Raw genomic sequence first — 14,870 nt, forward strand, 5'->3', positions numbered from 1 at the left:
ATGGGTTTAAATGCAATCTCAAAATAACATTCCTTATTCTAGCATTTCCTTTCTGTACTTCTGTGAAATTAATGGTCTAGTACACACTAAAAAAATCCAGCCTTAGTAACATCAGACCCCCAAATAAAGCCTTGTTCTTTAGGGTTTTTCAAGCAATTAAAAACATCTTTAAGAAGAATTTATTAAAAATTTTACAGTGGAAAAATCAGTTAAGTTTGAATCAAATGTGTGATATCCAATGGGAACCGATGGCAATTGAAGGCACAGGAAAAAAATATCACAATAGATAAGAAATGTGAAGGATTGCTATGGAAACAGTAAATGAGAAGTTACAAAGCAGAGAAGATTGATAAAAGACAGTAAGGACATCAGAGAGTTGGCTGATAAGTAAGCTGACAAGGATCTGGGTAAGAGGATGGTGTTGCACCAAACTAAGAATAAAATAATGAGGATGTAAGATCATGAGTTTGCATTTGCTACATTTGCAAAGTAGCACCATTCAAAAAATATATTTTTATTTTCAGAGAAAACAGTCCTTTGTATTCAAATCAGAAGAGACAAGGGATGTACTTCCAAACTTCTTAATAACCAAACAAGATGTTATTTAATATCTGTTAGGCTCTGGTGGTTTATATCTGAATTCCAGGAAAATGCTTGGAAGACTTCTGTGGCTGCTGAAAATCTCAGTCTGGGAATGAGGGTTCTCTGGACATCATCACTGGGCAGGAAGGTGGTATTTTTAAGTGTTCTGTGAGATTTGGGATATATCTGGGCAATATCAAGTACTTTTTTTCAGGGGTATGGAAGAAATTGTGTAATTATTACTGATGTGTAAGTGATGTGAAAGTATTGAAATAGTAAAAGTATAGCAAGGCAGGGGCAGAGCGCTGTTTGTGTTACTTGGTAAGCTGGGCCCATTAAATGAGCAAATACCTTTTAAAGTAACCCAAGATATTTTTTAAAAAAACTGGAAATGCAGGCCAGAGTGGATTGCATTGTGGAAAGCAGCAACTCTGGAAAAGATTGAGGAGACAGTGAATAAATAATTCAGATTGATCTCCTACTGTGATGCGGTGGCACAAAGAGCTCATTCAGTCTTTTTGGGTATAAACAGGAATGTTAGATGGTAGGAACAGGTGAATTTACGTCTGAGTGTAGCACTGATGAGGCTAGTTCTGAAATACTGGATCTAATGCTGTTGTCTACATTTTGAACAGGGCTTTAGAAATGGGGTAGGTTGCAGAAGAGGCTGAATACATTAACTTTGGTCTCAAGAAAATGCTTTAAAAGAAATGTAAAGATTTAGATCTTTTTAAAGGTACCAAAAAGAATCTTAGTTGTATATAAATACCTTCATAAGAAGAAAGTGCTAGCAATTTAAGACTTTTTTTATTGCAGCAAAGATACAAAAATTAGAAGTAAGTTCCATTATTAGTACATGGGAACATCATTTGAACACAACAACAAGACAAATGGGTCCTCTGTCTTTCAGAACATCAACTATAAAGGTTTTTAAAGCTTTCCTTCAGCTGGTTGCAAGCTGTTGGACTCAGAATGGCATAAGTGAGGGAATATACTTGTCAGTGAGTAGTCTGGAGAATGCTGCTTTCTTGACTTAAAGTGTATGAATATTGAGCAGTTTTTATTTCTTGTCATTTGATGAATCATAGGTCAACATTAGCTGTGGACAAAAGTTGTGCAACTGTCTGTCCTGAGAGTTACAGCAAAACTATTGTAATTACAGTATTAAAATGTTTATTGAGGTCAGTTAAAAAAATAAAAGAAGGTAAAGAGGAGGGTTGCTTGGGAGTATAACCTGTATATTTACTGTCTTAAAAGTAAAAGAAGGTTTGAATAAGCTATCCTAAAAAAAGATTCAAGGCACTTTAACGCTCATTTGACTTAACTTTGGGGATTTTAGCGCCAGCAGAATGGACAAAACATTTTTTTCAGGAAGGGACAGTATAGTAACATAGTAATTTATAGTATTAAATAGATGGATCAAAGTGTGTGGACATGAGGACTGCTCTAGAAGGAAGGTAATTCCTGAATGCTATTAGTTGAAATCTGCAAGTATCTTGTTGCTGCCACTATCAGTACCAGAGGATTACCAATTTTGTTGTTTAAGAACTAACAGATTAGTGTATTGAATTTATTTATTTCACTGTCTGTGAAGATACTAGTGGCTAAATAACTTGAGCTGTTTAAGAGATGACAAAGATGTTGGGGAAAAAAATCCCTCCTTGGTGACTGTTGTGACACTAAACGAGGTTGAGATATTGTTCTTTCCCCATTTAATGACTCTATCCCCTCTGTGCTCTCCTGTTTGTCAGTGTGTTGTCCACCCTAGCCATTAAATTCCAACTGTCCTCCAGGTTGTGTCTGGAATGAGTGAACTTTTTTGCATTTCAGTTTATTCACATGTAAAATGGTCTTGAGAGTAAATTCTTCCTTGGTCATGTTTATAACATACCTGTTTGCACAGGATTTTTCTTAACTGCGAGCTGTTTGTTTCATGTGTGTGGCATTTGAACTTTTCTTATCCCATAAGAAGATACTGATTTCTCGTAGATGTAAAACAAAGTGAGGCAGTGAACAGTGCAGTCTAACAGCAAACGTGGTCAGGACATACAAATGCCTGTTACAAACAATCTCTTCGCCCTTTGTCCTCTCTCCAAAATAGAATCCTTTGTACCTGCTTGCTCTCCCTGTATGAATTTTTTATAATCTGAGAGGAACCAACCAACTCCTACCGTGTTAGGGCCAACACTGTGTGTCGTCTCAGTCACAGAAAAAAAGTTTCAGCAGGGAAGTGGCATCCATACAGCGTGGCTGAATTCTTTCATTTATTGTCCTAAGAGATGCTGCTAGCTTCTACCAGGCGGTATTGGGAACATTTTCTTATGCAGCTGACTAGTGGAAATGTTAAGCACTTGTGTCATATTAATGGGCCCCCAGTGGGGAATTGCTAGATCTTTGGTATGAAATACCTCTGAGGTAACTTCAGGATAATGTATGGGAATTTAGCTGCACAGCTGAGGCTGTATACATTCCTCTCATTGACTGCCTCTGAAGAGGATACAGCAAACCAGATAGTTTTAAAGGAAGCTCTTGTCTCAGCAACCAGGCAAAGTGGCTGCTTTTTGGCAAGAATATCCTCCATTTGTTTTGCCTAGCTTTTTTCTTTTTTTTTTTTTTTTTTTTTTGGCCAATTTTATAAACACTATCTGGAACATTCTGTGACTGCCAGTGTACTTATAGGTGATGCCCACATGGACATGCAGGCTGTTTGAAATACTTTAAAAGTTTGTTACACGATTCTCGCATGTTCTTTGCTTTTCAAATTATTGTTGCTCCTCTTTATTTAATGCTCAAACTGTTGTGTACAAATGTACTCTGCAGTAGCAAGTTACTGTCAGAGAGTGGGTCACTGCCCTAAGAAGCTTCCTGATGAAAAGGAAAAATGAGGTGCAGGATGATGATGGATGCTCACTGTGGAGTTTGCACACTTTTAACTAAATAATAAAACTTTAAAAAATTTTATAGGAAAACTCCTGTTTCAACCCCTGACTTAATCGCATATCTGGTACAACTTGAGTTTTGCCTGAGTATAGCTTGGAGATATCACTGAGAAGTTCAGAAGCTGAGGGAAATATGTTGGCAATTCAGTGTGTAATACTTCATCTTGTTCATAGCATCTTCCCAGCAAGTCATTGGAAAGCCAGTGTCCTGCTCTGCCATCTTACAGCTCTAATGTGAAAATCAGTGATTTTCTAAAAGTCTTTTTTTTTTTTTTTTAGACCCTAAAGAAAGTCTTTAAGCATGATGCACTTCAAAACTAAAATACCCTCCCCCTCCAACCAGAGAAAGACCCCAGACCTTACCTTCTAAAACTTCCTTTTTGTTCTTGTAAAATTTAGATAGATGTCTTGGTCCTTCTCAAATAGAAGTCTTTCTGATTTGATTTCAAAGACCTATTGGTTCTGACAGAATGAAAGTAGATTTATTTGCAAGTTATTTGGGTACTTTGCATTCAGCAGTATTGCTTTACTGTCGCTGGCAATATAGTGGGGGACTAACTCTCATATTATTGTCCTCATCAAATAGACAGGGGTTGTTAGCTCCAGAGAAGAAACAGGAGGATTTTTTTTTCTATGAGAAATCTGTGCAACAGCACAAATCAAACAGTAGCCATTGATGTCACTGAAAAAACTATTAATGGCTGAAAGGATTGACATTGCTCGGTTAACCTTCAGCCAAAACCATAGTTTCTACACAGGGAAAAGCATTCTGTTTCAGCATATAAATTGACAAGCAAGTTCTGGAAGAGAGATGAGTGGAAAATCATCAGGAAAGTGTAGATCAGAAACAAAAGTCCTAAACTACGCTAACTCTGTGAATGTTACCTGAACTAACTGAGGCCAGGATAGAGGAGCAGCATGTGAGAGGCAGAAGGTTTAACTCACCAGTTCAAAAGGGTCGACTACTTAATAAGGTTGACTGATGATTTGAAGGAGAGTGGTTACTTTAAGGTATTTATTTAATGGCCTGGATTTAATTTTGATTTGACATTATTGTGATAAACATTCTCTAGGTTTTTTTCTTTTCTTATGCCCACACACTTCTGTTTGTAGTTTTATAGTGGCAACTGATCATTTCTTGTTCTGGTAATCTCTTAGCCCTTCACTGTGATATTCATCACAGCTTTTTCCTCTCATATAAGAATGCTGTAAAAGCTTATTTTTCAGATCTCTTCAGAAGGAAAAACACCATGTGTGACTCATGGGTCTAATATATTTTGGTCCTTGTTCACCTCTTTCTTTTCTTATTATAGTATCTTTTTATCATTACTAGAAGGACATACTGTGCCAGATTTTATATGCGCAAAGTAAAAAAAAATTGTCAACATTTCCAGGAAGTCACCGTCCTAGCAAGATGTTTGAAATAAACCTTCTCTGTGGTGTCAGGAGGTTTTTGTGGGCTCCAGACAGGGACATGCTGTGGAAATCCATGTGCTGCTCTTACCAGCCGCAGAACTGTCTTTTTTGCTCTTACAGCACTCCTGCACTGTAAAAGATCACATATTCCCTTAAGCCAAGCTTACCTTTATGTAGTTGAAAAAGGTCCTGCAAACATCTCAACAGTCTGTCCCTGACTGCGCTTCTTCTAGAGGGTTCTGTTGCAGTAAGTAGGACATACTGTTATACAGTTTGTTAGGATACGAAGTTGGCAAGATGGAGCTCTCAAAGTTGGGAAACTCCTTGGTCATATTAACTTGGCTAGGTCTCTCAAGCTGTAAATTCAGAGATAAACCTTAATAAGCAGCATTCCTCTTTCTGGGACACTTTAACTATAGCTTCATAAAACTTCCTTATACAAGGGAAATGAAAACTATCCTAAATATACTTCATTGCTTAATTAAAAGTGGCAGTTGCTGAATTTTGGGTGTTTGATGTTGGTGTGTTCTTGTACTCATGCTATTCTTTATCTTAGATCTTTCAGAGTTTTGTTTTTGCTCAAGAAAAGAAGATAAGCTGAAAGTAAATGGCCCATGCATGAGTTTTCTTGACTTTACCCATAGTGCTTGTGAATCCTTTGGAACGAGAAGTCCATCTTGGATGATCTGCACGTGTAATGCATAAATGGCACTGGCTTATCATCTTAGTTTTAATGTGTTTTTTAAGACATTCTTCATTTTAAGAAGGGGAACTGCTTGTCAGTTGGGAGGAAATCATGGCAAACCCTGATTCCTAGATGGCAGTCTATCTGCCTAATGTTATTTTCTGTTATTTTAAAAATTTGAAGCTGTAGAACCATGTAGTTTTAACTGGGTGCTGTAATTGTGTGGTCTACTGAGTAATTTTTATCACTATAGTGTCTTCACACAAAACTATGAGAGCACTCCACGAACGTCAGTTAAACTCTATGACACCTCTGAGATGGAAGCAAGTCCTGTTCTCATTCTTCAAATTGGGAAAATGATGTACAGACAAATTGGTGGTGCAGTTCCTTGATACACATCGTTTACAACATAGCCACTTGAAGATGTTTCTGTTCTCTCCACCCAATGATTCCTTCAGCTGTGCCAGTTCAAGTGTTTCCATAGTCTTATGCTTAAATAGCATTCATTTGTAAACAGCATCTATTTGTTTTCCTAATCTGTTTCATTTTTCTGATTGGGGCACAGCCCCACATAGTGTTAAATTGGCATAATTAAAGGGAAAATAAACTATGGGAAAAGTGTCTTAAACCAGTTCTCCACAGATGAATGGTATTTGATCCCACTGAAGTAAGCAACAAAACCTCTGTTGGTTTCATCACTGCGTTTTTTTCCAGTCCTCGGCAAAGCCAAAAAGAGAAGCAGCTCTCTGGATGCTTATAAGCAAAAAAACCCCACCACTAAACCCCATTTCTTCCCTTAATTAACAAACCCCCCTTATTCTAGACATAGCATGCTGCTTGCTGACTTGCTTATATACTAATAACATAAAACTAAACATTCTGTAATTGTAAAAAATACTTTTTAATCTGAGGATTAAATCACTAATTGCGGGCTATTAAATCACAGATCATTAAATTACTAATCTCAACTATTAAATTATGTCACATCCTAAACAAAATGAGTAGCAAAAAGTTTATATTAAGGAAATGAGATGTCAAAAAGGTGGCTCTGGGAAAGAGTTTTTGAAAAAAACCTGTAAGGCCATATTAATGCAATAGTAAAGTTACAATTTTCAGTCATGCACAAGACATCAGATTCAGTGTTAGCCTTAATTTGGTACCTCTGCTTCTATACATCATCACAGAGTTCCTCAATGTATCTTTTATAGTCTTCAGGCTGTTTTGACATCCTTACAAAACCAGACTGGTTTAACGCATTTCCTTGACTGCATCTTTCAGCTGTGAGGATATTCTTCCCTGGCTCATCTTTTATCTGCAAATGGGTTTTCTTTCTATAATGGTGGGAAATAATTGTCTCTCTGAATTTCAGCAATATCTTTCAGTGGTGCTCATCAAGAATATATTGCGTCAAGCTGTAAAGTAAACAGGATTTTCTTATCCCTCCTTTCACATGTGGAAAATAGAGACTAAAGCCACACATTTTTTGCAAGTGACCACCTTGAATTAACTCAGCCTGAGAACCGGTAGCTTTAAATGAATTTGCAGATTTCAGTTTGTTTATTGTGGCATGAAGACTGTTCTGCAACAGTAGAATTCAAACTCTTTTAAATTGTATGTTATTTTAAGGCTGACAGAGTATTATGGCTTTTATTTTTATATCGAACCAGGCATCTGAGCCAGCAATTAAGAAGTGGAGATCTCTTTACATCCTTATTAGTACCTTTGCACTAGGCAAGCTGTTTAACAAAAATCTTAAAAGTCAAGTGTATGGCAAACAGTTGGAACTTTTTTTTTATTGTTCACTGTCCCTGTCTGCATAGCTGAATTTTTTTTCTTGAATTTACAACTTCTGTCAGTCCTGTACTTTTAAGAGACAGTTTAGCTGATTTAGGAAGTGAATCGGTAGATTTAATGGACTACACTGATCTTACTTTAAACAGCTAATTTTCAATATCCTTTGGGCTATTTGAGACAAGCAGGAAAAGTAGTGTTGGTCTGATCTGATTACATTTCATTGTAGTCTCCGATGATTGACTATTTAGTACATTTGAATTGGGAGAAAAAGATTTTGGGTTTATAGACAGCCAGTTCATACGGATTTCAATTTACTATAAACTGGAAGTAGTTTACCGTCTGTATGTGATCTTCTCGTGAAGTTAGGTGGGCAGGATCCAGGTAGCTAAAATGAAAAAAGGAATAAGAAATTAAAAAAGACCCAGCCAGACAGAATGAAAGAGGTTGACTTCATCTGAGATCAGAACTATCTGCTTGCCTGATTCTCACTGCACAGTTCAGGCAGTGTGAAGGAGCTTTGTGACTTTGCAGCTTGTGCGGTTCTAATTGATAGGACTGTAAGTTTGGTCTTATTCTCAACAGTAAGGTTACTTTAAAATGTAGCTACGTGTGCGTCTTTGGCCTACATTTAATGTAGCCATTTTTTCTGAGGTGATCCTGTTGTAAGAATTTTCATGTCAGTGACCAAGCAAAAAGGTTAAGTTTTGTATAGTTGTATGTGAGGCTGTTGTGGTTTAACCCCAGCTGGCAACTAGGCCCCACACAGCTGCTCACTCACTCCCCCGGGTGGGATGGGGGACACAATCAGAAGGGCAGAAGCGAGAAAACTTGTAGGTTGAGATAAAGACAGTGTAACAGGTAAAGCAAAAGCTGCACACGCAAGCAAAGCAAAACAAGGAATTAGTTCACCGCTTCCCATGGGCAGGCAGGTGTTCAGCCACTTCCAGGAAAGCCGGGCTCCATCATGCGTAATGTCTACTTGAGAAGACAAACACCGTCACTCTGAATGTCATTCCTGTCTTCATTCTTCTTCCCCCATCCTTATATGCTGGGCATGACACCATATGGTATGGAATATCCCTCTGGTCAGCTGGGGCCAGCTGTCCCGGCTGTACCCCCTCCCAGGTCCTTGTGCCCCCCAAGCCCACTCACTGGTGGGGTGAGGAGAGGAGCAGAAAAGGCCTTGGCTCTGCGTAAGCACTGCTCAGCAGTAGCTAAAACATCCCTGTACTATCAACACTGTTTTCAGCACAAACCTAAAACATAGCCCATACGAACTACTATGAAGAAAATTAACTGTATCAGCACAGGTAGATACATATAAAAATAGCTAAGCAGTAGGAGAGCATTGAAGAACAGATTTTTGGGTCCCCTTTCACTGGTGATGTTCCTTATCCACGTGCAATAGGAGTACTCTGTTCTTTCAAAACTTGCTAACATCAGTTTAGAAAACTGTATGGTGTAATCATGCTGCCTTGTGATGACTGAAAAGATACCTGTCCTGTAAACTACTAATTTTAGCAAATACTGTCATGTGCCAGTAGGGAAGGTGCTATCTTCCAGAATTGCAGCAAGGCATCAAACACTATCTTTATATGTGACACAAAATATTAATGATCTCTATAAATATAATGAGAATTGCAAAATAAAAATACAGTGTCTCTGTGTATTCATTAGAATCTTTAACTCTTTATATTTTAATTGACAAAAATTAACTCAATACATCTCATCTGTTCTGCAGTTTGAGGCGATGCCATTCATTGTACATAGCCCTTAGTTGTTTTATTCTGTCAGTAAATCACAGTGTGTTTTCCAGGTACCTTTATGATTTCTGTTAGAAACTGTCAAAATAGTTTCTTGTACTGGTTTGTTTAGATGGTATAGTTTTAAAATATTTCCTGTTTTGGACAAGCCTCCTCTCTGAAAAGCCTTTGTGAAGTTCCAGAGGCAGATTAATAGGAACTTTTGGTGAAGATCTCTAGTATGCCTGTGTCTTTTGATATACTTCTTTATATAGCCTATCTTTAGTTACTACAGGTTTTGTTGTATAAATTTCAGAAGTTGGTTCTTTTTCAGAATTTGGGAGCTGAGCACCTTTGGAAGTAGTTTAGATCCTCACAGCTGTGTGATACCTTTGTGTTTAATAAAATCAGCATGCTTCCCTTCTGTTAAAGCACAAGGTTATTTTCAGTGTAGTTTCCTTGAAGTTTCTACTAGAATCGGATGTTATATTCTTAATTTGCAACCAGAGTAGATAGTCACTGCTGCATAGGATGATGGTTACCTTCTCTCCTTCTCCCTCTTTCTATGTCATCTCAGATCCCTTCCAGTTAAAATGAAGTGCCAGCTAATCATAAGATGTATGAAGTAGTGAAGACAGTTCTTCAGAGACCCATGCCAACTCTACTGCATAAAAAAAAAATCATTTGCCTCTACTTTGTGAAAGTCTGTTGTGTTTGTGCATGTGTTCTCCTATATCTTCTGTTGAATGTTGCCTAGTTTCTTTTGATACCTGACTAACCTCGAGGCAATTTCCTCAACTGTAGAAGTGGCAGAAAACTTGTACATAACATGAACTAATAGCAGAAGGTCTATTTTGTTAAGCTGTTGAATCATTCTGCGACTATTACTCAAGTCCCTTGGTGTTTGCCATTTATTTGGATGATTGATAGTAGGCAAATTAGACCACAGGCTGAGGGCAGGATTAATTATTTTCTGACGTATTTTTACAGCATTTGCTGAGATGAGGCCCTGATCATAAATCAGAGGTTTAGATCCCACTGCAGTACATATCATTAACAGTATGTGGTATCACCCTGTTTAGTACCACGTAGAGCAGCCCTGGTTATGGTAGTGGTGCAGACCCCCTCCTCAGTCTTCTGTTGGCAGAGCCCCAGTGTGTTCGATGTACTGTTCCACAGGCTGATACTTGAGTCTTGAGGTCTGTGTCTGCTGGGAAGAGACCTGTATGTTTCTGCTAGTAGTACTATGAAGATGCGGCCTATGTTTGTGTTCTTCAACAGCAGCACTTGGTAGGTGAGGTCAGCAAGGTGCCTGTTCCTCATTTTTGTACACTTCTAAGGCTAGATAAATACTGCAATTGTTGGTACTTCTGAGTGGAGATGATAGGAATAGGCAAGGAGTTAATTAAAATCTAGATAGTTTTTAAGTATCTGACAGTTTGGTCATTTAGCATATCTCATGCATGAATCAGTGAGTGGGTGCCATAGGAAACTAGGCAGCAGAAATCATCGCACACCTTGTCTCAAGTTAAAACCACATGGACTGAAGGGGATTGCACTGTTACTGTCTCTCTTTGTGGTGGATAATTCATCTTTTCTGGTATGCTTTTTATTTGTACTGACAGGATGCTAATTACTGATCTTCTGTTTGAACTTTACCAATGCTTATCACTCCTACCACTTCAGTATTTGGCAGACTTGCAGTTGAAGAACAGATCTGGAAAACAAGGTGAGAGAAGAAAGAAGTGAATACAAGATATCTTTGGTCTCGTTCAGATGCTGTAATGCTTCCTGTCCTTACATGTTATTTATCTGTTCATAAGCAGATGCAGTAATGCCCACCCTAGTAATTTATGTAGCTATATGGATAACTCCTGTTATATTTTTTTTTCCTTGATGTTGAACTTCTTTTGCAGGATATGTGAAAGTTCTTCAACCCAATAGTGATACTGAGTTTCCTGTGCAAAAAGAAAAAAAATTCAGAATAATACATACTTTAAATCATGGAGCTGTCAAAGTGACACTGATATTTTTGCTGTTTGTGTGCAGAAGCTGGAGAAGTCTGACTTGGATAACTGGGAGAACATCAGAGGACCCCGTCTGTGGGAAGATTCCAGGGCTGTTCAGAAGCAACGGCGGGAGGCTGCCCGTCTCAAGACAGAGTGACTGAGCAAGCCTGCTTTGGTGCCTCTGGGGAAAAAAAAAAGGCTCAGGCTGGACTGTCTTAATTTATTTTTTGATCCAGTGTCAGGAACAGACATGGGAGAGGGAGATTGCGCTGGGCAATTTATGCCAGTGTATATATAAGTAACTTTAAGATCAATCCAAAAGGCACTGTATTATGTGAAGCTCTTTGCATCCTTTTGCAGAGTTCCACAGGCTGTATATATGAAATCTCCATTAAAAAACCAGCTGATTATTCTACTGAGAATATTCATTGTTTTTCAATCCCTGTGATTCAAAACTGAGATGCTTCAGCAAAGAATAACATGTCAGGAGTCACTTGTCAGTACCACAAGTTGTCATCCTAATGAGAACAACAGTGCTGTCATCTGGATGTGTGTGACCAGATAAATGCTCCTTCAGGGAGCCCCTGCATGACTTCAGACTCTTAGGCTTGGAAGGGGCTCCACAGGCATATGAACAATTTGGAACAGTGAGTCCATTTTTGGCTAAATAATATTCTTGTGTTTCATTTCTAGAAACGTGACTGTACAGAGGCATGCACAAGAGTGTCAGCTGGGAATTGGTCAAATAACACTTGCTTAGCTGCAGTTAGATTTTTGTGATTAGTTTATTGATAACTTCATGCAGGCAGGACGTTTGCACTGGAACTTCTCAGTTTAAGTTGGAAAGATTCTTCCTCACTAAGAAATGTGCCGTTTCTCTCTTCTTGAACCACTATATAGTGGCAAAGCTTATCTTGTATGTATTACTACATGTATATTTGTGCATATGCACAGAATTTTTTCATCTTTTGATGAATTAATTTTGAAATGTGTGTCTTTCCATATTTGTCTTTGTGTGCTGAACATTTGCTGTTAGAGAAGACCATGCTAAGATTAAGGACCCTTCAGCTGAGACAATTCAATGAAGAAGCATCTAGTCAATTTTTCAAGAGAAATGAAGCTTTTGATAAGGTGTTACAACAGACTAGTAAAATTCCTTTTCAGAGGAATGGAGTAGTAGAGCAGAGATTAACAGTAGATTCTAGTTTCAAAGCATTCAGTGACCCCTATAAATCCATTTGGAACTGTCTTTTGAAGAGGTGTGGTCTTCATCCTCTCTGCAAGATGTGTCAAATGCAATCTAAGTGTCCTTTTGGACTTCGTTGACTTTTTTAGGGTAGCCTCCTTGTTCTCATGCACATCTTCCCATAACACTTAATTTTCTTCAGTCTCTCACTGATGAGGTCCAATCTTTCTCACAGGAAGGGGAATTGACATTGATTTTTAGAGGGCTGTAAAGTAATTTATAAAGCATTACATGAAATATCTTAGCCGTGTTTTGTGCATGTTCTGATAGAGTTGCAAAAACTGTCAGAAAGTGTTGCATGTTATCTGGAACAAGGTTAGAGCTGTGTGTATTTGTGTGTTTCCATGTTTAGTATCATATATACTTTGACTCTAAATAAATGTATGAACAAGTTAAACCAACCAGGAGATGACCAAGAAGAGCAGTCAAGAGGTAATCATAAATGCTATAGGAAAACAACTGAAAAACTAGAATATGGAGGCATTAAGCTGCACTAGACCCAGACAAGAAGAAAATTGGTTTAATTTTTTTGTCATTAGATTTACCTAAAAGATAAACGAACATTCTTAGGCAAATAAAATATAAAACAGGACAAATAAGGTGTAGTTACAACTGTGTACCTTGTTAAGCATTTTTTTCAAATTCTAAATTCAAATTCTGGTGCAGTTGCACTGACAACAGCAAGAATGATTGCTCAGAGGACATCAGTGCATCGACTACGCTGACAGAGTGTGCTCTGGGTTAGGGCTCCTGCAGCATCACTGCTGCTGTTACAGTACTGGCTGGACCACTGGTAATGTTTCTTCACATTGCCACGTATAGGCCTGTCTTGTGTGGACCCTGCAAATTCACTGTGTCTTCTCATCTTCCTTTTCCCAGCTTTGATGAAAGACAGGGGAAGTTGCCATTGCTCTGCATATGCAGAGGCATGATCAACTCCCGGTCTTGCTATATTGGCTCACAATATGGACCAACGCTACTCCTGAGATAAACGCATGGCTTTCTAGGAACAACACGTGTGGGAAAAGCTACCCCTTACCCCAGGGGAAGAAGCGGAAATATTTCTCTTTCATGAATCCCTTAAGCTTACAAGATTTCTTGAGGAACAAAACACTCGCCGAAACATCCTGTGTATTTTCAGTAATTTGATATTCCACAAAGACTATTTTGGGAGTGGTCATCTTACTTCAGCAGGTCTGGAATGTAGCGGTAAGTGATTACTTCTATGGAGAACACTTCTTACGTTGTAACTGAGGACCTGGTTTTAGTTGGTTGCTTGCTGGTTGTAGGGTCGTCTCCTCCTCCCTATTTCATAGGCACTAGATTTCCTCTGTTTTCTGAGGGCATATTTGTAACTACCTTTGAAGTGGCATCTCTGAAGAGTGATAGGTTTATCTTAGCATCCCTGAGAAACACTGACGTGCATTGGAAAACTTGCCAGCTTCCCCTTCTCTTCAACTTCCCTTTTAAGAGACAGCCCATATCTATTGATAGTCCACTAAAAAAAATTCCCACTGTTTTTTTAATGCTGTTGACTCATTTATGAATTAAAAAACCCAACAAACCAACAATAACTTTTGGCAGGTACAGAAGCTGTACTTTTCATAAAATGGGGAGAGCTATTTCAGCAATTTCTGTTTATTGCCAGGCACTTGGACAATGGCTGCATGTTTTATGCTATGCTTTTCTTAGCCTGTGAATTGGGAATAATACTTACGAAAAGTATGTTGAGAGTCAATTAAATTATCTCCTAAGTTGTCATGCAACCTAATGTAGAAGGCACTCCAGAAATACCAAGAATTATAGTTCATTAGCAAGAGAGGCAAACTTCAGTTGGTTCAGGACTCACATTTAGTTTTGCTGCTTATTTGCAGCTATCCTGAAAGCCATGTTTCACACTTCTGGTTATCTCTAAGGTACCTGGAGACAACCTTGTTGAATTCCTGAATTGCTCTTCTAAAGATCTGTGGCTGGCAGGGTGTGTGGGGGCTGGGGCTGGGATGATCAGAAGTAATTAAATGTAATTGTCAGTCTGAGGTACTGATTGACATTTTTGCATCTTCTTTGGTAACTGGCATATACTGGTCTGAGGGGAATGAAAACAAGGCTTTAGTGAGAGGTGTGATGTTGTAAAGGGGTAAAAGAGAGGACTGAAGAAGCCAGATCTTGTAGTCAGTGTTGCTGAAATTAGAAATACAAGAAGGAAGTATGGCCAGGTGTCTGTGTCTGTGGACTGAAAAATAAGTTTCAAAATCCACATTTTGAATATAAAGGAGGAAGTGTTTATCTTTGAGAGAATCTGTGGCATGGTTGGTCTCTGGGATCATCCATAACAAGAGAAGTGGAGGGACTCTGGGGCACCTGTCTCCAGGAACAGGGAGAGCTCATTGTAGCACCAGTGGGTGTCCAGCCAGTTCCCAGTGGCAACTGTCTGCAGCCCCAAATGCTGACCGGATC

General features: G+C 38.5%; 1 protein-coding gene across 2 annotated transcripts in view; it reads left to right on the forward strand.

Moving 5' to 3' along the window:
* LOC119151268 (cytochrome c oxidase assembly protein COX16 homolog, mitochondrial) overlaps positions 1–11,589 on the forward strand; it is a 49,638-nt gene extending 38,049 nt beyond the window's left edge. Inside the window, exons 4-5 of one of the 2 annotated variants that reach the window (XM_037395022.1) lie at positions 10,845–10,887; positions 11,208–11,314. In XM_037395022.1, the coding sequence (XP_037250919.1) occupies positions 10,845–10,887; positions 11,208–11,224 (60 nt within the window). In that variant the 3' untranslated portion in view covers positions 11,225–11,314. Of the gene's footprint in view, positions 1–10,844; positions 10,888–11,207 lie in introns of both variants that reach the window. The other variant, XM_037395021.1, reaches the window with a different exon arrangement.
* Positions 11,590–14,870: the final 3,281 nt, after the last annotated feature.

This window comes from Falco rusticolus, chromosome 7 (genome assembly GCF_015220075.1).
Source record: "Falco rusticolus isolate bFalRus1 chromosome 7, bFalRus1.pri, whole genome shotgun sequence".
NCBI lineage: Eukaryota > Metazoa > Chordata > Aves > Falconiformes > Falconidae > Falco > Falco rusticolus.